Source organism: Calliopsis andreniformis, chromosome 5 (genome assembly GCF_051401765.1).
Source record: "Calliopsis andreniformis isolate RMS-2024a chromosome 5, iyCalAndr_principal, whole genome shotgun sequence".
Taxonomy (NCBI): Eukaryota; Metazoa; Arthropoda; class Insecta; order Hymenoptera; family Andrenidae; genus Calliopsis; species Calliopsis andreniformis.
This window is the reverse complement of record NC_135066.1, coordinates 7,187,538-7,210,000: the sequence shown is the minus strand read 5'-3', so window position 1 is coordinate 7,210,000 and position 22,463 is coordinate 7,187,538. Positions and strand designations below refer to the sequence as shown.

The window sequence follows — 22,463 nt, the reverse complement described above, 5'->3', positions numbered from 1 at the left end:
TCCGATCGGGTCTCGAACGAGAATGGAACGCTCTCGTGAAGCTACGAACGAATCTAACCGCGTCGGGCCGCGTCAAGGCTCTCCTGGACCACGTCCAGAGCCGTGCGACTCGAGCGATACTATTTAATCGAACCGACAGTCTAACCGAAAAGAACGCCTCCCGCTGACCAGGAGCGCGATCCCTAAATTGCTTCTAATACCTTCTCAGAACACCCCTTGCTTTTAATGTCGAATCGCGTCGAGATGATTTCTCGGTGAACGTCCAACAGACTCGAACCACCTGGAAATTGCGGCTGAACCCGCTTCGGTGGGCGCACGCGCCGAACCAAATTCCCTCACGGGTTAAAAGAACTGCGACGCGTTTAGGGACAGCCGCACTCGTCCACGACCATCTTCGGCAGGTCCCTCTTGATGATGTTCGAGTCGGGCCCGTAATAGATCAACGACATCGGCGAGAACTTGAGCGGGGCGCAGCAAGGCTGCATGCCAGCCAGCCGATCCATCTTCCGGTACTCCTCGATCACGTGGGTGTAGTAGTTGAGGAACGTGTCTGGTGTCCTGTGCCCCGCTGCGCAATCACCCCTGCAGTAGTTCGCGTAGTACCTGTACCGATTAAATGGGTTTTAGTATTTTTTGCTGTGAGTTCGTTTCTGAAGGAATAAGTTTGAAATAGCAGTTGCAATTTCATGGTACTTGGGCTTTTTGATAGGCAACATCTGTTGACAGTAGGCATGAAGTTTGAATGAATCAAGTGTTTGGTGAGAACAAGCGCCAGAAGTTTTAAGGAATGATTCTACGTTTCAAAATAGAACGAAAATTAAGGATAACGAGATTGAGTTTGAAGCTTCGTTTTAGAGATGTTGAATTGTTAAAAATATATTAAAAATTTGTGTGAAATATGTCTGACTTCTAAGTCACTTGTTCTACTGGCGTCGTATATTAGCTAAATCAGTAGAATAAGCCAGCAAAATAAGTGAAGTCAGACATAGTTCTGACGCTAGGTCAGACCAAGCTCTATCAGTAGAATAAGTCAAATCAGACACGTTACACGCGCATTTCAGATGTATCTTTACAAGTTGTAACTCGAAAATGAAGACTTAAACATCATTTCATCATTCTTGGAGTGATGCACTAGTATTGCACCTTAAAGTAAAGCTAAACTGCTGGTATAAAACTTGTTGACCAATTCTGTATTCTGGACACAAATTGTATGATGTTTATTCTTCTAAAAGAAAATTTTGTCTAACTCACTCTGACATTGCTAGAAATATAAATTCTAAATCACAACTTTTTAAGAATAGTTAAGTGTATATTCATTGTACGTTGAAATTGAAACAAAACTAGTAGAATGAAAGAAGAAACATTATTTTTCTGAATTACACTTAAAAAAGTTGATACACTTGCGAGTGCCACGTGCTCACACGTTTACATGTAAGTATGTAATGCCAACAAATGTTTGGAATCACACCTTAATTGTCAATAACATTATACATATTACATGTATAAGCACTTTTAACTCAAAGTTAATAGTTAAACTGTATTTCCCTTAATTTAGAAAATGAATTAAAAGTAATAAACGTCGATTATTGATAGTTTCAGTATTAACAACCCAACAAATTCGCGAGGAAATTAAAATAATCGTTTCTTTCCTCGAACGTGCTTCTCTCTAAAGAACAGGTGTGACGCTAATTACGCATATGCACTCGCCAGGCGGCGTAAGCCACGCGATGATTCTCTTCTCAATAATTGCTTGTAAGTTGAGGGTTTAGGGCCGTTGCACTTGTAAACGACACTCTGATTTCACGGGGATACCATACGAGTGACTGGAAGGGATCTCCACGTAAATAAAGTATTGTCGCGTGCTACCGTCTAACGTTCCTCTTTCTGCTCGTCTACACACTACTCGGGTAATATTACTGTCGCGATTATCGACCGATACAGTCGATACATCGCCAGACAAATACTCGGCCGCGGGATGGGCCGCCTCTGCGTCTATTCGATCGCGAGAATTATGCTTGGGTAATCCGAATTATTCGTCAACGTCATCCGAGACTGATCGATCTCGCTGGTCGGTTCGTCTTTCCGTCGTTTAAGTTCTGCCCTTACCCCTGAGGCGCGATTATCCAGTCGTCCCAGCCCAGTTGGGAGAAGTTCACGTAGAATCTCTGCTTGCAGCACTGGCCCTTTATCGCGCCGCTACACTCCACCGCTCGTCTTCTGACTCGCTTCACAGCCGCTGGATCCGTGCGAACCACCAAAAACGGCCTGTCCGGATCTTGTGCACCTGTGAAACCATCGATGGAAACGAAACAGTGAAACCGCGAACCACAAAGCAGGATGACAGTAGGTTCACTACTGGCGGTAGTTCATGTATACAGGATGCTTTTGAAATCGTGGTACAACACGGAAAAGAATGACTATACAGATCTTGCAAAAGTCTCCTAAGTAGATTTAAACAGGGCAGACTTTTGTAGGATCTGTTATAAACCTTTGTAAAATTAACAAACGTGGCTTGACTATGATAAGAACAGCTTTGTTAAATCTACAAAGTCGACTCTAACTGAGTCCATTAAACTCAGACCTGTTTGAGTACTTTTCTAAATTCTACAAGACACGTCAATAACTTCAGCTTAACATATTTTCCCGTGAACGGAGAAGATAATGCCCGATGCACAAATATGTCGAACGTATTACGATTTTGCAAACACCCTGTATATCTATGGTTGTAAGGCAAAATGTCATAAATCACATATTTCTATATCCTAGGTATTGACGTTCAAAGCTTTCGACTTTAAATTAGCATTATGCGTTCGCTTGTTGTAACCCTGTTCGTTAAAGGAAAGGTTCAATCGTAAACTAGATTTCTTGAAAATGTGATATTTATGTCGTTTTGCTTTTTAATCAGAAATATAAGATGGAAAGTACCTTTCTCAGTACCTTTCGCGTTTAAAGATGACTCGATCACGTGCGGCGAGTGTCCGTCGAAGGTCGACACGTGGACGTGCGAGCCACATCCGGTACAATCGACCAGCAACGTCAACTTGTCCCTCGCCGAATCCCTGCTTGATGTGTACCAACTGCTCACGACCCTGGTCACATCGAACTTCAACCAGCCTAGCTGCCCGACGTTCACCCCGAAAGACGTCACCAGCTCTAGGTGTTGTCCCAGCTCCTGAGAAATCGCGTATCCCCGTTTACACGTGAAAAAACACGAGCCAGAGACACGACAGACTAAGCACACTTTTCTAGACGGTAGATGCTACGTATTTGAAGCTTCCCGATCGGCTGAAACCCGCCAACGGTAGCTGGTAATATTGGACAAATTATTGGTAAGGCGGCTTAAGATTGCAGCACGTTTTAACGCGATTAAATTCATATAAATCGGATGAAGGTGTGAAAGTCCTTTTTCTTCTGCCATTTTGCGACCACGATGGGGCAAGAAACAAAAAGTAGGTCGAACAAATATTGGTGTACAGGATGTCTGACTACGAGTGAGAAAATTTAAAGGGAAATTCTGGATGTCGAAATAAGACGGAAATCAAGAACAAGGAAACTGGGTTTGAGCCTTGTTTTGTTAACTACAAGTATTTAAAAAGAGGAATGGTCGTCATAGCCACTGATTTTTTGAGTTTTCTCTACAAATTTTCTGGATATTTTATAGATATACCAAGTGCGTCGAAACTGGTTGTATAAGTAGAAAGGAAGTGAAATAATAAATGGAAAATATCTCGGTCTGACCACTCAATTTTTCTACGCTATTCCTCTTTCTCCGTTTACCTCTTAAATGTCTAAACCTGTACTTCGGTATACTTGTACCCAGTTAAAATTCAGTACCTAACTCATTAATCATTACCTTTCCACGCAAGTGCGTAGTGTTCCCGCAGCGTACCCTGAACACCCACAGAGTAATGTTTCTTTGGTTGGTTTGGCCCTGGCGATGGTGTTGATAGTGATCGGCGTGCCTGAACTCGACCCGCGCCCATAGCGTCGCCCTTTTGATCCTCAGAGGCTCCAGCGCCGGTTCCCCGCTGGACATCGGGAATTCCAGCAACGGTTGCCCGTTCAGCGTTCGTCCTGCGAGCAACAGAGAGAGATTCGATCAGAGAGAAAACGCCACGTAGATCGCGCCAACTTCGCCTGGCTTTCGTTTTTCTCGAGGGTTGGCCGTCGGGGGGCGTAAGTTATCGATTTTTTGGATGCGTCTCGCGAACCGACCGCTCTCCCTCCCGGCGCCGAATAAACCTATCGCGATCGTAACTTCAGTCCACCAAAGTTCACGCTGCAAAGAAGCACGCTGCCCTTCGACGTTAACATCTCGATTTTCGTAAATCTGCTTTGGGCTGTCGACCAGCCTTCTTCTCTCCTGCAGGTCTCTACCGTTTTGTAGCACAGATTTATCGGTTACTCGAAAAATTACCGAGCAGATCGTGGAAATAGACAGTCAGGACCTCCTTTCTACAGAAAGATCGATTTGTGGGAGGGACGCGTTCGACCCGTTCGAAATCTCCAAATCTCGTAACTTTGAACCTAGACGCAGCTAAAGGCCGACTGCAAACCGAACGATCCTTCTTTTCCCATCTAACGAGCAAGAAGACAATCGATACATAAAATTCCGTCAGCAATCAGTCTTTAATTAGTGCGCCCGGGCTTAATCACCGATCTACAGACGGTTGGAGGAAAGACAGGAACCATGGAGCGGGCAACGACTGTAGCGGTCAGAGGGTGGATTTTCCTGTAGGCAAGTCGTTCTTTTTTACTCCCGATGTCCCTCTGCCCACCCCTTAGTCTCGCAGCCAACCCCTGTTGTCCCGGAACGTAGTACAAACCGCGCGACACAGTGGAGAAAAGGAAGAAGACAGGGATCAAGAGCGAGAAAGAAAGACAGCGGTGTAATGCACCGAGCAGTTCGGGGCGTTCTTGTGTACGCGTGTACGTGCGCGTGTGTGCGCGCGGTCGCGTCCACGGGGCGGCACACATGCATAAGTGCACAGTAGGAGGAAGCTACGATGAAATACAACACGCTGAGAGAGCGTCGTTGGTGTAGAAGCGTAACAGGAGATACATCGCGGCTATCGAGCAACGGGCCGACAGTGTGCGTGAGGGTGTTCGCGCGCACGGATCTATCTGCGAATGTCCCTCTGCGGTGGTGTGCGTGCGTACAGTGAAAGCAGGGCGGCTTCATCCCTTAACGGTTTGGTGAGTCACGGACCGGGAGTCGTTGGAGGGGCGGGGATAAGCATGGGGTGTCTGCCGCCCGTCTGCCTTCCGCTTTCCATCCCCGCTCGCCCTCACCGCTCCTTTCCCCCTCCGCGCTTCGCCCCGAGGCCCCCCCGTTCCTTTGCCTTCCCTTCTCGTCCCATGTGCAGCCAGCCTGCAAGCACCACCGACACCGACACCGACACCGCCGGAGGCTCCCCTGCGAGAGCCAACGACGCCCACACCCCCGCGCGCGGAGCGCCGCGACGCCAGCCGCGGAGATATTCAACCTACCGGCCTCCCGGCTACGCGCTTAACCTTTTAAGTGCGGGACCGACCGATATACACTGCCGCTCAAAAGTCTCGACGCAAGTCACTTTTTTTACGCACTCTGCGTATCTTATTCGTTCACGATCGAATTTATTGTGCGCAGGATGGAACGTGAAAATTTCAATTTTATGGCTGTCTTTTAACCTATTATGGAGGTATTCTGGTCTAGAAGCACATTTTCTACGGGATTCTTGGGGAATTTTTTTTGAGACGTGAGGCGAGTATTTTGTATTAAGTATTTGCGCATCTATTTACTAATATTTAATAGTGTATGTAAGTAACTCTTTTTTCAGGCGAGAATAATTCAAGTTATACGAGCTATGTGTTGTTTTATAATGTCCCTGTCAACGTTACTGATGGAAATGATTTGCTAATCTGAAACAAACGAATAAATAAGCATCTTCATTAGCATAGATGCAGCTATGGTGGGAATCAAAATTTTAAATGAATCTTAATTTTTCCTAATTTGTTTAACGTGCTAAAAATGAGAAAGTGTTCAAAAAGTTTGAAACTCGAAGTTACTATGACCCCCAAAAGTATAAAGACGGCACTGAATAAAGCTTTATCGCGACGAGAAACAATTTTGGGAGAGAATTTGCTGTCGCTCGTTGTTGAGATGGAGTAACATCGAATCATGAAGTACTCTTGTTCTAGAAAATACGAAAAAATTGCGTGACAGTCAATGTATTAACAACAAACTGGTTTGCAATTTAAATATTACATAAATGTGTCCACAAAAAAAGCTGTCAGACTTCTGAGAAATATACCCTTTCGCCGTTTCTGCTCCTGCTTTTCTTGTCCTCTTTGCCTACTACTTTTTTCTTTCTATTATTCACACTTTCTGCGTTTTAAGGACGTCCTCCATTAAATAAGTCCTCTCACGTTCCTCCTCGTTATCTTGTGGAGATCGTGTTTCTCCTTTGCTACGCGATCGATACACGATCGTCCATCACGCAGCGCGAGCACACGAGATTTTGGCTCGCGAATCAGTCGAAGTTGCCATAGGATTAATCCTAGGACGTAGTTGTTTCTCAAGCTTCTTATTCCAATGGAATCCTTACTTTCATCCTGGAAAGCCTTTATTCGATATAGAGTTGCGGAAAAAAGCGGAAAATAATAAAAGAAGTTAAAAAAAGACTAATAGAAACAGTGGTAAGTTTATAGTAAGAAAATTAATAAGTTACCAAGTAATGATAGATAATCAACCACCAATTTTTTAATTTACAGTGAATGAAAGTACCGCAAAATTTTGCATTAAAAAGGACGATATTGCAGTAAAATACAATAAAAAAGAAAGACACTTCGTGATTTTGGACATCAAAGTACACGCAGCGTTTCCACCATTTCTTCTTTTGCTGACTTCATCACTGGACCACAACTGTACGCCTGGTGGTCGCAACTTTTGTTACGATCAAAGCTATAACTCTTTCGAAACAGGTTCGACAAAGAATTTAAGGTCTTAAGGTTTGCTCGAGTGAAGTAAAATCGGGGATAAAAAGCGTACCCTTCTTGTGTTCACTGAAAAGAAAGGAGGATACAGACTGAAGGTAAAGATTGAAGAGAAACGGACTTGTTAGCCCTCGGAAAACCAACGATTTGGCGATCTAGCGGAAGCCCGAGACTGAGGCACTATAGATCGATCCGCACCTGTCTTTCGTTCTTTATCATTCAAGAATATAATTCTCTTTTCATAGAGTATTTTTAATTCTAGAAATCATTTTCCAGACAATATAAATAAATAACAAGATATAAATAAAATAAAAATGTAGCAAAAATTACTAAACATTATTTTCTGTAATGTGCATATGCTGCTTTCCAATATAGAGTGCAGATTACATAGACAATATTTGCTAAAAGTACGAAACTACACCTCAGTAAAAGTGTAAACATTACTTACTGAAAATTTAATATGTAATAAAAGGAGCATAATAATAATAAAGCCGCCATATTAAATATAGATGAAAATGAAATTGTTATAGAATTAGCCTACACCGGTTAATGGCATGAAAAGTAATTAAAAATCAGGTGGTCTTATACTTTTTATTGGTAATTGTAGTGTGCTTTTATTGGTAATTGTTATCGTTTCCGATGCACATAATGTATTTTGCACGTTTTGGAATAAAAGTAAAAGTTCGTTTTCATATTTTTCATTATACAAACTTGTTATGAAATACATATAAATTCTCCATTACTACTTGTTGATCATTTTTACATGATATAAATAAAAATCACGCAAATGGAAACTGAAGCACATTTCATAAAATACTCATAAAAACTTATTGATAAAAGTAACTAATGTACTTAATCGAACAACTGAAGATTGATTTAAGGTCAAAGTTTACACTCAATTAAAACAACTACCCTCTCAAGACAACCACTATGGCCCGAAAAGTTCGAGGAAACATTCGAAATGGTAAAGTCTACATGAATTCCAGCATGGTTTTCGAAGGTTCCTCATGGGGGATCAACGAATTCGTGATCGCAAGTAGTATAGCCAGGCTAGTAGTACGAGCGTAGCACGTGAGCGACCGTAAATATTAAACATCAGCGATCTAGCGGGGCGACGTTACGTAGCGAGTTCTGTCTGTCGCTGTAGATTTAGATGGCTGGTATAAAATAGCTTCGGCAACAGCTCTACCCTCAATTCGTATTTTCGAGAAGGCAGCGTAAAAAACACGATCGATGGGACACTAATGCTGCACAGTTATGTCGTTCCACATGGCGAATTCTCGAATAAACTATACCGCTGTGCGTCGCTGAATTCGTGGCTCTGCGAATCCCTTCTCGAGCTAAGGATCCACCCCTTTCTGACCCCTGCAACATCTTCACAGCGTTCCTCTTTAAATAATTCATTTGCCTCGGCGATATTAGTATCGGGCTGTAAGGATTTATCGAGGACCCAACATAAACGGCTATTGTGATTCGTTAAATCGAACGTTATCGGGTGTACATTCGGAGAACGTTTTAGAAACGTCTCGATGGGAGGATGGGAGGAGGTAAGAACCTTTGTCTTCTTCGGCGACGAGTATATGGAACATATGTGGAGATCCGCAAAAGAGGACGACTAAAGCATGGCTCCGGAAAGCTTTCCGTCCTTGGCACGTGATCGACAAGAAGTAATTCCGATTTTTAGCGGTGAAATATCTGCGGCACAATTGCGACTAGAAGACAATGAAATTACCGCCACTGCCGACACATTTCGTGCGCGCATTTATCTTTTCCAAATATCGACCGATGTCCCCATACCTTTTTCCTTTTTCCTTCGACGAGAAACGCAACTCGGGAGCAACCAACGAGTGACCCGTATCTTCCCTTCGTTCCCAATATTACTCTCTTGGTTTATCGATGTATATTCTGTATGCAAATCAACGGTGGGTGGAAAAATTACGTGGGAATTAACATGTTAACCAACAGTGAAGCATGTCTTAATGTTATATACACACTAGGTTACTAATGGACCTCAATATTTCATGATTGTAAGGCAAAGTGACCTATGTAATATTTTTAAAAGAATTTTTCACTCAGAGTTCCACAAGACAAGCCCATAGGTGGTACTGTAATTGAAAAGCTTTAAACGTGGATATCTTGAAAATGAATATATTTTTTACATTATTTTGCCTTACAACCATAGATTTATTGAAAGTGAACATTTCGTTTTACACGTAAAACTGGGTTTTGTGATAGAGTATTAAAGCTAGATGCCACAGAAAAATTACAGTTATTATTACAAACGTAAATATGTAAAAAGGTATGAAGATTCGAAATGTATGGGACGCGCGAAAAATTGAAGTAGATACTCCCGCTACGTAATCAGACCAACGAGACAACGACGCGAGACCAAAGTTTGACGGTCGGCCTCCAATTAATCTGTTGCTCTCTCCCACTCGAAACGAGATGTCCCCATCCCTTTCAGCCTCCCTCGCAGCCCCGATCGAACGATGCCAATGAAAAATTCCGTGAAGTTTTCCGTCGGTGATCGCGCAGCGGATCCGCGCGGCGACTTAATGGTCACGAGAGCCGGTCCGACGAATATCGAGAGGGGCGTCGTTCGACTTTCGTCCGGCCTCGCTCGAGTTTCGAGTGCATCGTGTGTCGCACTTTTCGAGGTCGGTACATCGGGTACTTTTGCCCTCCCCCCCTGCCCGCCGCAATGCGACACCACCGGGCTACATATCTACATTCTCGTTTTCTCACGTCGGGATATCAGTCAGAGAGGTTCGTTAACGTCAGTATTTTGCAGAGCCACCTTTAGCCCTATTTGGCTGGGAACAGATGACGCGTGCCATCGAGGGGGTTGGTCCACCTTCTGGGATCAGCGTCGCAGACAGTTTGTTTAGAGGTTCGATCTCTCTCTCTCTCTCTCTCTCTCTCTCTCTCTCTCTCCCCCTCTCCCACTTCCTCCCCCCTCGGGTGCCTTGAGACAAAAGTTTGCCAAGGCCTTGAACGGAGGGAATAACAGTCTGAAACGCTCCGGGGCTCGGCACTGAATCCCACGATCGCTTCAATTAACCAGCCGCGCTAATCGATCCCCGATGGATGGCAGAAGACTCGGTGTTCGCGGCGCGTCACGTTCCCCTCGTGTAATCTACTGGAGAATTGACTATTTGCCAGCTCGACGACACACGGCATCGGCTCTATAGCGTGCGCACCCAACACGTCCGACGCTATCGAGCGAATCAACCTATTAGCACGGCCAAGGTAGAAGGCGTTATAAACCCCGCGAATCGAGACGATTTCCAAGGATCGCGCGCGGCCAATGCGGCGCGCATCGATCACACCGGCGGTGCACAAATTTTTATCGGCGACACTGGAGATAATTTAGGGGACGATAAACGGAGCTATATTCTTGTCGTTGGGTTAAATGGCTGAGACGGAAACCGTACTTGGGTCGTATGCATCATACTCTTTCTAAATTAGTTTTCATTAGCTGATTAGTTTTTAACTTTGATCATTTTTATCTGGCATTTGAGATTTCAAGTATTTGAGTATGTGGAAACTTTATACCGTGTTCTAAATGGATGTCAGTGGGAACAGTAGAATCGAGGGGAAATATCAAAGTTTTATGAATATTTTTAAGGACAAGCAAATCTTGGTTTTACACTTTCATGTGAAAACAGGGAAATTTAATTATTTGTTGTTAACTGAGGCAAGTTTTGGAGTGGTGCAAAAACCTACTAGTTTCAATTTTTTGTTCCCTAGAATATGTTTCGAAATTCTTTATCTTTTAATGTGTTATACATAAGAGGTCACAAATTATTCTGCATATTTCTTTTTCATTTCTACAATTATTTGACTTTAAAAAAAGTTTAAGAACTAAGCAATAGTTCCACTGTTTAAGCTCTTTTATTTATGGATTGTAAACAGAGATATAAAATTCTCTAAAATAAATCAATTCTAACAGCTCACCAATTAAACTTTAGAATTAAAACTCTTTCTTCTTAGTTATTTTCATCCTCGAATATGTTAACAAAATCAAGGGAATCGGTCTATTTATTTTGATTCTTTCAGTTTTTGAGTCTTGGCAAATTGATGTGCTGTACAGGGTCTTGAAACTATATCTTAGATCCGTATAGATTCTTCAAGAGCTATTTCTGTTTACAACATTGCTTAATACGTAATTTCAAATTTTCTTCGTACAGTAAGTGCGCCAAGAAGCATCGTGAATATCGTTAGCAACCAGGCTATTCAACAGCCACGAACTGTGCGCGATTCAAATCGACGGACGATGAAACGCGAAGTCTCAAATCTTTATTACAGAAATTAAGGATGCGTTTCCAGGTCTGCACAGAGCACGGCACGATCCGTAGATCGTTGGATTGCCCGAGAGATGAGATTTACGCGCGACGTTTGCCGTTTCAAAGAAACTTGGCCAAGTATTGCATGGACTCGAAATGGAAGCATTTTAAATCTAACGTCCTTGCGCTTTTCAATTCTCTAGGAAAGTTGGAAAGAGAGGGATTGAAAGGGTGCGGGCGTCAGTAAACCTGACCATTTAACCCCTTGGTGCACCTTATCTAGATACAGTATAGACAATCTCTCTTTTAGATTGCACATTAGATCCTTTTGTAGCAAATACGTATCATATAAAAAATAAAATGATAGAGAAATTTTAGTAACTTTTAATTTTATCATTTACTATTAGGTTTATAATTTGACGTGTTTTGTTAGGTACTTTTTATTTGTCCTTTTATCGTATCGTTATTATTCCCTACTCTTTGATTTCGAAATTTATAAATTTGTTAATAGGACGGTATACGTTATGTACTAACTTAAACCTATCATTTGAAATATAGACAAGATAGAGTTAGACAGTAGTAACGCTCCACTAATTAGCCTATTAATTATACTTCGTTCACACTCAAATCAAGAATAGTTACATCGTGACCTGTTTCATCACGAACCGATTGAGACCCCGATGCGGTTTATTTAATTTCCGATTTGTATTTTCTCAGACGATATTTCAACAAAATAAAAGCATCCTCGGCTCGCACGTCACGGCTGCTCTTTTTTCAGAGCCCGCGAGAGACGTGCCAAACTCAACGAAACTGTCATCTCGTCTTTTCGCTGCCACGGCTGTCTCCCGAGCGAAATCACGTTCGTCAACTAACTAAACTTCAGCATTCGTCTCACCTACTGACCCTCAAGGGAATAATCGGATAAGATAATGACGACTGAGAATCATTTGCGTTTAAAATGGAAGTAGACAGAGAAAAAAATGTAAAAAAGGCAAAACGAGTATAGTGTTCCCATGGACTTAAAGCTTTCCATTGTGTTCCGTGCGTTTTATTTTTTATAGATAGCTGCAATGTTTGTCTACGGACTGCAGGCAGTCACATCGAACAAAATATGTAATAATCATATTTTCCTTTAGCAATAACTGGGATAATCGTTCTTCCTCTATCGTTCCTTACCTTTCGCTAGATCCACCTGTACTCCCACCTGTATAATCCCAAACCCATAGCAGGTGTTCTTGCTCAAAGAGTTCGCCTCCCTTAAAAGGACGATACACGACGTGTCGATTAATTAAGCAACCCTCCAATGGAAAGCTCGGTAAATAAAAAATCATAATGGGAAAAATTGATGCGATTTCTCGCGGTACTCCCAAATCTCCCCCTTATCCCCAAATCCTCCGCGAGTTTGGTGCTCCTTCTCTCTCCCTCTCCACCGCTTCTGTCGACCGCTCGTAATCGAGGTTAGCGCGATCGCGGGAGAACGTGCCCGTAAATTCGGTGCGGGAGCCCGTCACCGATGAAAAGAAGGGTCTCCTCGTCGCCAAGTCGTCCATTTAAGACGTCGCGCAGTATAGTAACGCGGAGGAAAACCGCTACCGACCAACGCGGCGGAAAAGGGGGAGGGATGGAACGATCGTGGTGGACGGAGAGAAATAAAGGGTGGCGGAGGGGTAAGAAAGAAAGAGACGAAAAGGGACAGAAACGGGGAAAGAGAGGAGCCAACAGCGAGAAAAGGTACGAGAGAGAATTTCTGGAGAGATCGCCGCGGCCTGGCCAAGTAGTTGTCTGCGAAAAGAGCGTCGACGTTACCGACCGAGCCGACTTGACCGTGTATACCGATCGACCGTACCGACCAGGCGAAACAATTGCAGGGGGTTAAAGGGTGAGGCTATAGGAGAACCGAGCCAGCCGGAAATCCATTAAGGTGATCGCGCAGGCAACGCAAAAGGACCGGATGGCAGACTATTCGCCGATAAATTTTATCCGATTTTTGAACCTGGTCTTCCTGTTCCCTCGTTTCCTTGAAACCCCCTCGTTTCCCCGTTCCGCCGCCGCACCCCTTCGATCTGACTCCTATTTTCAGAACAATTTTTGTCCGCGAAAAGATTGGTCAGTAGTAGCGGCATTTCGCGATAGGTTTGGCAACGTAGTCAAGAAGAGACGGTCCTTAGCAAACAGATTCGTAGATTTTCGGTTTTCTAAGGGGCCATGGTATCGTGCCCCGTCGAGATAGAACGATAAATGTAAATTCCAGCGCGTGTGCTCGCCCTTGAGGGGAAATCTTTGCGAGAGTTGTTCGAGATGGGGCTTCTGGATATACATAGTTATGCAATTGCTGACTGAATGTAGACTGGATTACAGGGATCGTGTCTATTCCAAGACGGAGAAAAAAATGGAAGAGGAGGCCGAGTCTTTCGAAGACAATTCCTGCAGAAGCTGATGGAAAGGAGGAACGAGCTACGAATGCTTATACTTCTTCGCAAACTGTTATCGCCCGGCCTGCGGATGAATAAACGAAGGAGCGAGGACGATGGAGAGAAAAAAAAAAACTCTATTTCACTGTCTGCCGAATGAGTCGGTCTCTTCGGGAACTGCTGAGGCAACTTTAGTCGAGGACCGAGATAACGGCGGACTTCCTCGCGAATTTTTATCGCTCGGCGGACGAAGAAGAATCGGAGAAACAAATTGTGAGGGGCTTGTAGACTTTTCCCACGTGAGATTGGCCTGTTCGTACAACTGCTGGCCAACCCTCCGCTTAGGACCAGCGAACGGCGGACACTTTATCGAGGGGATAATTCAATCGCTGTTAACGATGAAATCGGGAATATCGTCGACGATTTGTTTGACAAGAATTGGCGTAGAACTTTTCGCGTAGAACAAAAAACGTTCCGAATCTTTTTCGTAAAACGTCTGAGCTTGTGTAGTGGAGTGAGGTATCACAAATTTCTTGAAAAGAATGTCCTTGAAAAATGATATTATGAAAGATGCAAAAATAGGGACATTCAGTATTGCAGCGAAATGGGGTAAAAATGCATGTCTGTATTAACGTAAACGAGCTTATAACGAGCTTATAAAGCAAGTGCAAGTTTCAATGATCAGTCAATGTCATCTATTGCCTGCTGTATTATCGTGTCTCAGGTATAACCACGATTGATTAATATCGTCCCATCATGTAGAAAGACACTTTACAGTGCAAGTTGAGAAGCATTCCTTCCACCTTTTACAGCAGAGGTAAGATAAATATTCATGATAAATTGTACATATCTTCAATAATCTGTTTTCAGCCAGAATTGAATTGCATTCAACTATTCTAAATAAACGAATTGGACACAGTGTTTGTCCAGTGTTTTGAATTAAGATTTTTAGGAAATTTGTTAATAGCTTAGGTTTCCTAGACTTAGTGGAATGTAAATAGGCGAGGTTTACTCACAGCAATGGCAGCTGCAACTATCAAGGTTTTGTAATAAGTAACTGTCTCTGAAGTCCTATTGTGTATATCTTTTCTATCTAACAGAAAACACCTCCATTTTCCCTCAAAGGAACTGGAACATTACGATCAATCGCAAGGTTCAGTTAAAGTGGCAAAGCTTAAGAGAGGACTACACAGAGAACCGCGATGCAACCTTCACTTGTAACCTCAGAAGGGAAAGTATTCCTTCGTCTCTTTACCGTTGTAAACTATCCTCTTAGTGTCCCTCTTCTTGAGTGCTATTTAACATAATAGCTTCCTTTCCACTTCTTTAGAGGATCACTTTCTCCTCCTCATTTTCGTTTTCTCGAGTGGTTTTACTCGAACACACTTAGGAAACCCACTTCAAGAATCAATGGGTGCAAGAAAGTGAAAATTAATAGAGAATGGCTGTTTGACAGGATCTAATCGGCAGGCTCCGCACAGTTGAAGTCACTAGGCTTTAACTAAGGGGCGGAACTGAGCGACGGGTTCGTTAGCAAGAGGTTGAAGAACAAAACGAGGATGGAGCGAAGAAACCGAGTATAATGCATGACAGCTCGTAAATAAACCTGCTTAAAGACATTACACGATAGAGATAGAGGTATACAGGGCGAATCAAAATTAAAAGTCAATCGAGCAGTGCAATTTTATTTCATTCTCCATAACGCTACGTAACTTGAGATAGATGCCACAATAATATATTTTTTGGATATTAATAAAATAGAAATGAATTATCAAGACACAATTGAAATAAAAAGACTAAAATGTTAATACTATGAACTACCTAAAGAAAGCATTGAAAAATGATTAAAAGTTGAGAAATAGTGATAGAAATTAGTAGCCTGCACAAAAGTAATTAAATATAATCATAAATATAAATTTTCTTCGAAATCAAATCATGTTCCAAGGCAATAGCGATAATGTAATATTAATCCTCAACGCTTGTTCTTTCAAAATAAAACGCGATCTAGTATATTTCTACCTCTTGCGTTAGCATCCATTGCTCACGTGACCCGTCGTGCTGAACCACTCAGTAGGAATGCAAGGGGGTGACAGACGAACACGACTCGCGAAACAGCGAGCACGGTCGAAAGTCGAAGCTCGTCGACCTCAGCGCGAATCTAATTACAGCACGATACGGTAACGAGGCGTACAGCACGCTCGTGCCGAGCTCACACCTCGTGATATATCGCGTCTTATAGGGCCGAGGCGATTGACCGTAATACGGTCAGTCAAATAAGAGGGTCAGATATAGCTGCTTAGTAACCCTGATCCAGATCTATCGCCACGTGGTCGCCTCGCTGCGTACCCCGTATTGCTCATCACTTCAATCACGTGCCACGATCATCTGTCTGATCTCGCCGTTGAGCAGAAACAAGCTCAATTGGTGAACCCTTCTACACAGTGTCAGTTGAAGGAGCAAAATCGATTTCTCGATCGTTAAGGACAAAGGGTTGATTTTGTGCTGAAAAAAAAAGTCAAGTGGCTCGTTTGTACGATAACAGAACAGAAGGTTACGTTCCTGGAAAAAGTGTCCGATTTCGCGGGTTTCGCGTGCTTCACAGTCATCTGCATCGTAAATATCATCGTCGCGGCGCTATTACAACCGAGTTTGCGTCACGAGCCACGCCATCGTAATTATTCGATTCGACCTTTCTGATGGCTATCCCAGTTGCCCAGTTTCGCGATCATCGGAGTAGGAAATGCTTCTTCGTGTTGAGACGATTAATCGAGGTGGTACTGCAATAACAATGTGCTAAGTAGAAGCACCTTGTATGGCAAAATTAATACTTCATGCAGTACCGAGAGTACTCATAAAGAACAACTACGTACAACTATACTTTGGCACCCAATTTGAAAGCACTAGTGAAAGTAGTTACTGTAAAAATTCTCAGGTGGAAATCCTACTGGGCTCTTTAACCATCGATCCGATCGAGAATCGATGCTAATCGACGAAAGCTTGTTCGCAGCTACTATACGCCTCACAGCATTGCCATAGTACGTTTATTCTCAACCGCCTCAATTCGCTCACCAAAAATGAAAACGCTGTCGTTTTAGGGTCGTAAAGTTGATCGATTGACGCTGCAGAAAATGCGAAGCGCGTCTAAGCCGGCAATAAAGAGTGGGGCGTTTCCCAAGCCAAAGCATCTTCCACGGCGAACAATTACACGAGTCATACTCCTTTGTTAAGAGATGATTCAAGGGACTTCTCATTGTACTTAGATTCCCCGAGGAAGAACAGTCCCGCTTTTATTCCCCGACCAGTATCGCGGGATCATTAATTTGGTCGGATAACAGAGTCGTGCGCAGCCGATCCTTAACCCTCGCAGAAGCATCCAGCCGTTGCTTCTTGTATCGCTGAATACCAACGAGCGAGGAAAGCTATGCACCGACGAATTGAAAAATGATCTTGACGTTTGACCCGGGTAAAAGCAAGAGAACACGAGAAAAAGAGAAAAAGAGAAAGAGAGGAAGGAAGGGAGAAGGAATCGTCATTTTTTTCGAGAATGAAAAATCCGTGGCGCAAGCGCGCCAATCTCGGATCACGACGATTAAATGAATTGGGTACACGGGGTTGGTGAACCAGAAAATCCACGCAATTTTCGCGTCGTCGGATAACGGCGACTCGCAGTCGGATTTTTTTCTCCGCCGCGAAGACGAGGAGGACGGACGGACAGGGGCAAGCCGCGGATAGATAAAAGTGGCTAGGCGCTAAGGGTCGAGCCTGATGGGACACAACGTAGGAGAAGTAAAACGGAGGCTGGTCGCGGGAGAGACAAAAAAGGGGACGAAGGAGAGAATAAGGTGAAGGAAATAGAAAATGGAAAAGAAGCAAAAGGGAAACGTGAAGGGACGACGTGTCCGAGCGAGAGGGACCCTGGGAAAGGGCAGAACTGAGAGGGGAGAGCAACAGAGACAGAGAGGGAAGAGGGAGAAACACACCCTCGATTTCTCTATCCTGGAGCGGAGAGTGTAGCAGCGGCAAGACGAGGAGAGTCAAGAGGGAATAAAGGGGGTGTAGGAGATGTACGAAGAGCGGCGCCCAGCTGGAGCCACGTGCATCGATCTGACTACAGGCGCCAGCCGTCCTATCCGTCGGCTCGTTCGTCCATGAGTTCGACCCTGTCCCACTCCAACGCATCTCGAACCGTTCCATCCCATCCTGAACATCCCGTCAGCCTCCCTGCCCCGATACCCCCCCTCTCTCCTCCTCCTGGTGCTACTCCTACCAGCATAGTGGAAGAGAGAGAACAAGGGAGGAATCTCCCTTTTTTCCCCTTCGTGCCACCGCCTGGAAGGTCGTGCCTTAACCCCTGCACGTCCTACCCGATGAGTTTGTCCCTGGGATTCTCTCAGGTTGAACGAACTCACCGGCTCACGTCCTCGACTTTCTGTAACGCGATTTTCTTCGCTTTTGCGACTTTTAAAGGCGACTCGTCGCTAGAAAAATTCGGGCGAAGGCTGGAGGTTTCTGGGGTTCTGAGACCGTCTTCGAAGGATAGAGAGCGTTTCTGAAGTTTGTAACGGAGGGAGATTGATACTTGGGCGCTGAGAATGTTCCCAGAGGTCTGACTTAGAATTGAAGAATGGAAATAAAAAAGGCTGTAAGTGCCAAAGCTAAGCAGTTGCTCGCTAGTGCGTTCAGCCTAATTTAGGATATTAGTCGTGTAACATACGACCTATGTCACTTACTAAAAATACTACAAACTATGAATTGTTGTTATGACACTTTCATCCGTATTTACTGATATTGGTCTTGATAGATGCATTCTTTATATGAAGAAAAGCAATTTTTTTAATAAGGTTCCTAATTAACTAATGCTCTAGTTACATATGCACCTATTTTTAAGTTACTGTATTAATCCTTTGCACTCGAAAGGCGAATCTCAGTCGCCACCTAATTTTCTGTCGGTAATAATTCGAGTGGCGAAAGCTGCTGGTTCCTCTTAACAATGGTAGCTTCGAGAACAGAGACTTAAAAAAAATGAAAATGAAAAATGAAGTGAAATGAACGAATGAAATTAAAAAAATTATTATGAAAAAAATTATTATCTTGAATTCTATATTTTTAAAAAATCTGTAATTTAGATTACTCCAGAAAAAATAAAAGTCAGTAGTTCCATTAGTATTAAAGTAGCTACTCTATGGTTGCCACAATTAGACTGCAGAGGTCTTATGGTCGTTTTCAATGATGAAAGAAAAGAGGACGAAATTTTCGTAACTCGATTTAGAGAACGAGATAAAGGTTCGTCGACCCAAAATCGCAAAAAATTCGAGCAGCATAGAAACACGCGCAGATACTTCTCCCACGTTCGCAACGCGGAAGATCAACGATCGGAATAGCGGAGTGTAATGCCACGAGGTACGCCTACGCGTCGGAGTTTTCTCTTCGGTTTGATATTAGACTGAAGAGGTATCGCAGAGTCGAGCACCCTTATTGTTCGCTACAAAATTATTCGTCCCAACGCGCTTGATCGATCCGAGAAGATTTCTCGAGTGTCCAGGGTGAAGGAGTTCGACCCTGTCCCGCTCCAAACTATCCCCAACTAAGTAGTTTATCTCGTCCTGGTTCGTCAACCCCGATGTTGTGACCTTCCAAGACTTTCGAGCACCCTTCAATCTACCTATCGTTTACGCACCTAAGTCCCATCGATTTTAACGCGTGTCAACCCCTCAAGCACATCTTTCGACACCGTGGTTCTGTATCCGAGTAAATTTAATTAGCCCTTTCGCTGGCAAGGCTGGTTATGGTAATTATTTGTCATAAAAGGGAAGGGATGGGGAGTGGAGGAAAGAGAGAGAAAGAGAGGAAAATAGCGGATATTGTAAGAATTCTTTGACTGATTTTCAAGCACATTTACAATTTTGTAATTGTGCTTTAAAAAATCTATTATGAATAATCGTACCAAACATTTGACTTCTCTGATAATTCTAGTATTGAACAAATTTTATTCTTCATTTCTAATTTATTCTTCAACTCTTAACTGGTATGCTACCAGTAACATAATGTGATACAAATTGTTGCTATTTCGTTATCAGAAGTATTAATAATAGTGAGCAGAAAATTCACAACTTTTCAACTTATCATTACCTATAAATAATTCACTGTTATTTTACACAACTAATATGAAAAGTGAAGTAGTATAAATGCTGTGACTCTATCATACCAGTTAAGGGTTAATAAAAATTCCACCTCTGCGCGGTTAGACTATACTTCGAAGGCCACCCCGTGCATGTATAATACATCAATCACCATCAACTCTAGTACGAAACATATATCCTCGCACGAGGTAAATATAAACACTTTCTCGATAAAATCTGCCATAGTGAAGAACTTAACTCTCAAACTCTTCCTTTTGTCTTCTCTACATCCTCAAACACAGGGATTCAACATAGAACCATCGCGAATCTATCAAAAGCCCGAGTGTAACGGTTCCCTCTTCAATCCGTTAGATCCTGCGGAATAACCAAGGTCAAGGAGGTCTCGAAGGAGCACTCTGCTCCACGGTGCCTCGGTGGAGGCGACCTTGGGTACTCTATTACGGCTAAGAGCGCGCGATACAAATGGATTTTAACGGATTATCGAAAGCGGCGCATCGTTTAATGCACTCCGATTGCCCGCGGTTACGTATCAGTTATTACCTAATCGGGTCGCGTTTCAACAGATCAATCGGATGCCCGGAGTGTTTGTAAGCCTTGGCATAGTTCTGCAGTCGCGGAGGAGACATTGTCCTTGGAGGGAAAAACGCGTGTCTTCGAGGAGGGACAGGCGATCACCCTTTTCTCTGTCGTCCTGTGTCGTCGATATTTGCTCGTCTTTAACTATAGGCGATTAAAATGAACCCTTTATCGCGGTTCTAATACTTTGGGTTGGTACTGTGTGAAAATTGTACTGCATTATCTTGTCACCATGTCTTATGACGTATAGACCATCAACGTATGAACTACTTTGATCAACTAAAAGACTACTGCGTTGTCTCGATACAGACTCGAAAGGCCAATATTAACTGGGATACAATAGCTAGTCATACACTGGTATTCCTTCCGCGAGGGAAACGGATTATGCATGGAGAAACGCTAGTTAGTGCAATAAGAAAGGATTTTGATCGTTTCGAAATAGCCATCAGTTTATGTACATATATCAGTTTCTTGAGTATTTGATGTAATAGTATCGATACATACGAGTGACAGTTTTGTCGGTTTGACTAAAGACTGATTACAGACTGAGCAATCCTTTTTTTTCTATCTAATGGATAAAAAGGCAATAGATACATAAAATTTTATTAAGGTTGTAATTGGCCTTTAGTTAGACCGACGAAATTGTCAGTCGTATCTGTTTAGGCTTATTATTATCTCAACAATTAAACTCACATCCATCATTATCTTTCCAAGAACAAAATCAGTCAAAGTTTCTACGTCAGCGAATACGGCGTGCTTCTAATTCCTTTGATTTTACCGAGGGGAAAGTAATGAGTAATGACGGGAAAGATGACATGCTTTCCTCGCGGAAGGAATGCCAGTATATGGCTAGCTAATCTCTGGAAACACGCGACGGCGACAACATTCCTTCTCCTTCTATCTAATGGATAAGACGACAGTCGATATATAAAATTTCCAACGATTGTATCCCAGTCTGTACCAGTCGTTAAAGTTGAGTTGGAATTTGCGGAAGCTTCTGGCACACTTATGCTGCCTCGAAACAATTCTTTCATTTGATCTGGTCCTTGCCTTTGACAAGACAAATTTCAAGTCGCTAATGAGTAAACTGGTCTTAGAAAGGAGTGTCTTACATTCTTCCACCTCCTAACGCCAAGCCTTAAGCTTGTACCGAGACAGTACTGCAGAGGCGCCAATAGCAATCAAAGAGTTAAAGTCGCCTTGTAACGTGTTTTGCTAAGGAATTAACGATGGAGATTGAGTCGAAAAAGTGACTCACGAGGATTTTCAACCGCGTTCGCTTGAGGGTAAACGGATCGGGGAGAAGGTCTCTGTTCTACTCGCGACTGTCCAGTGCGCGACGAATTACGAGCTACGGCCGCTCTCGAGAGCTTTCATAAAGAATTGCGTTCAGGAGAGCCACAGCTAAGTCCTTTTAAAAGGGAACAACCGTTGAGCCCGTATAATGGCCAGCCACTACGTCAGGAATCCCTCGTCTACAGGAAGATCTCATCCGGCAATGACGAATATTCTAACAAATAGCACTCGGCTTGTATCGCTCGTCGCGACGATTCCCTGTTTATTACGCGTTACGCACCGTTCGCGACGCTTATTTCCAATTTCCTTCCCTTTTCTTCCGTTTTCTTTACTTTTCGCCCTCCCTTCGTCGAAACGAAAGACCGCCGTTTTGGTGTCAGCGCAAAATGGGACCGTTCTACGACACGTATGCGCATCCCAAATGAAAAGCAGAAGCATAAGAAGCGTTAAAGGATCGTCTATCGGGATAGAAAATTATCCGACGTCGGTCAATTGTCAGCTGTGCAATATCGCTCCTCAGTCGGGGAACTACGAAGCGGTGACTTGTCTCACGGATCGTTTCTCAAGGCATCCGCAACGTTTCTCTCATCAGGGTGGATTAGCTGAGAAACGCTATCGCCGACATGCATCTCCACTGTGCACACTTCATTGGGCTGCTCAGTGAGAATCGGTAATGTAACTACCATTGAGACAAACAAGAAAAACGGAACTGTTTCTTTGAAAATAAAGTAAAGGAATCCTTCGTACGAAGAAAAACTAAATACAGTGTTCCCCTGTTA

At 43.3% G+C, this 22,463-nt stretch overlaps 1 protein-coding gene across 1 annotated transcript in view; it reads right to left on the bottom strand.

Annotated features, from left to right (window-relative positions):
• Positions 1-362: 362 nt before the first annotated feature.
• The window catches only part of Actbeta (inhibin subunit beta), a 30,936-nt gene continuing 8,835 nt past the window's right edge, over positions 363-22,463 (bottom strand). The window contains exons 2-5 of the mRNA XM_076378376.1: positions 3,854-4,074; positions 2,938-3,172; positions 2,107-2,284; positions 363-603 (exon numbers count right to left, since the gene is read on the bottom strand). Of these exons, the coding sequence (XP_076234491.1) occupies positions 363-603; positions 2,107-2,284; positions 2,938-3,172; positions 3,854-4,074 (875 nt within the window). The remainder of the gene's footprint in view (positions 604-2,106; positions 2,285-2,937; positions 3,173-3,853; positions 4,075-22,463) is intronic.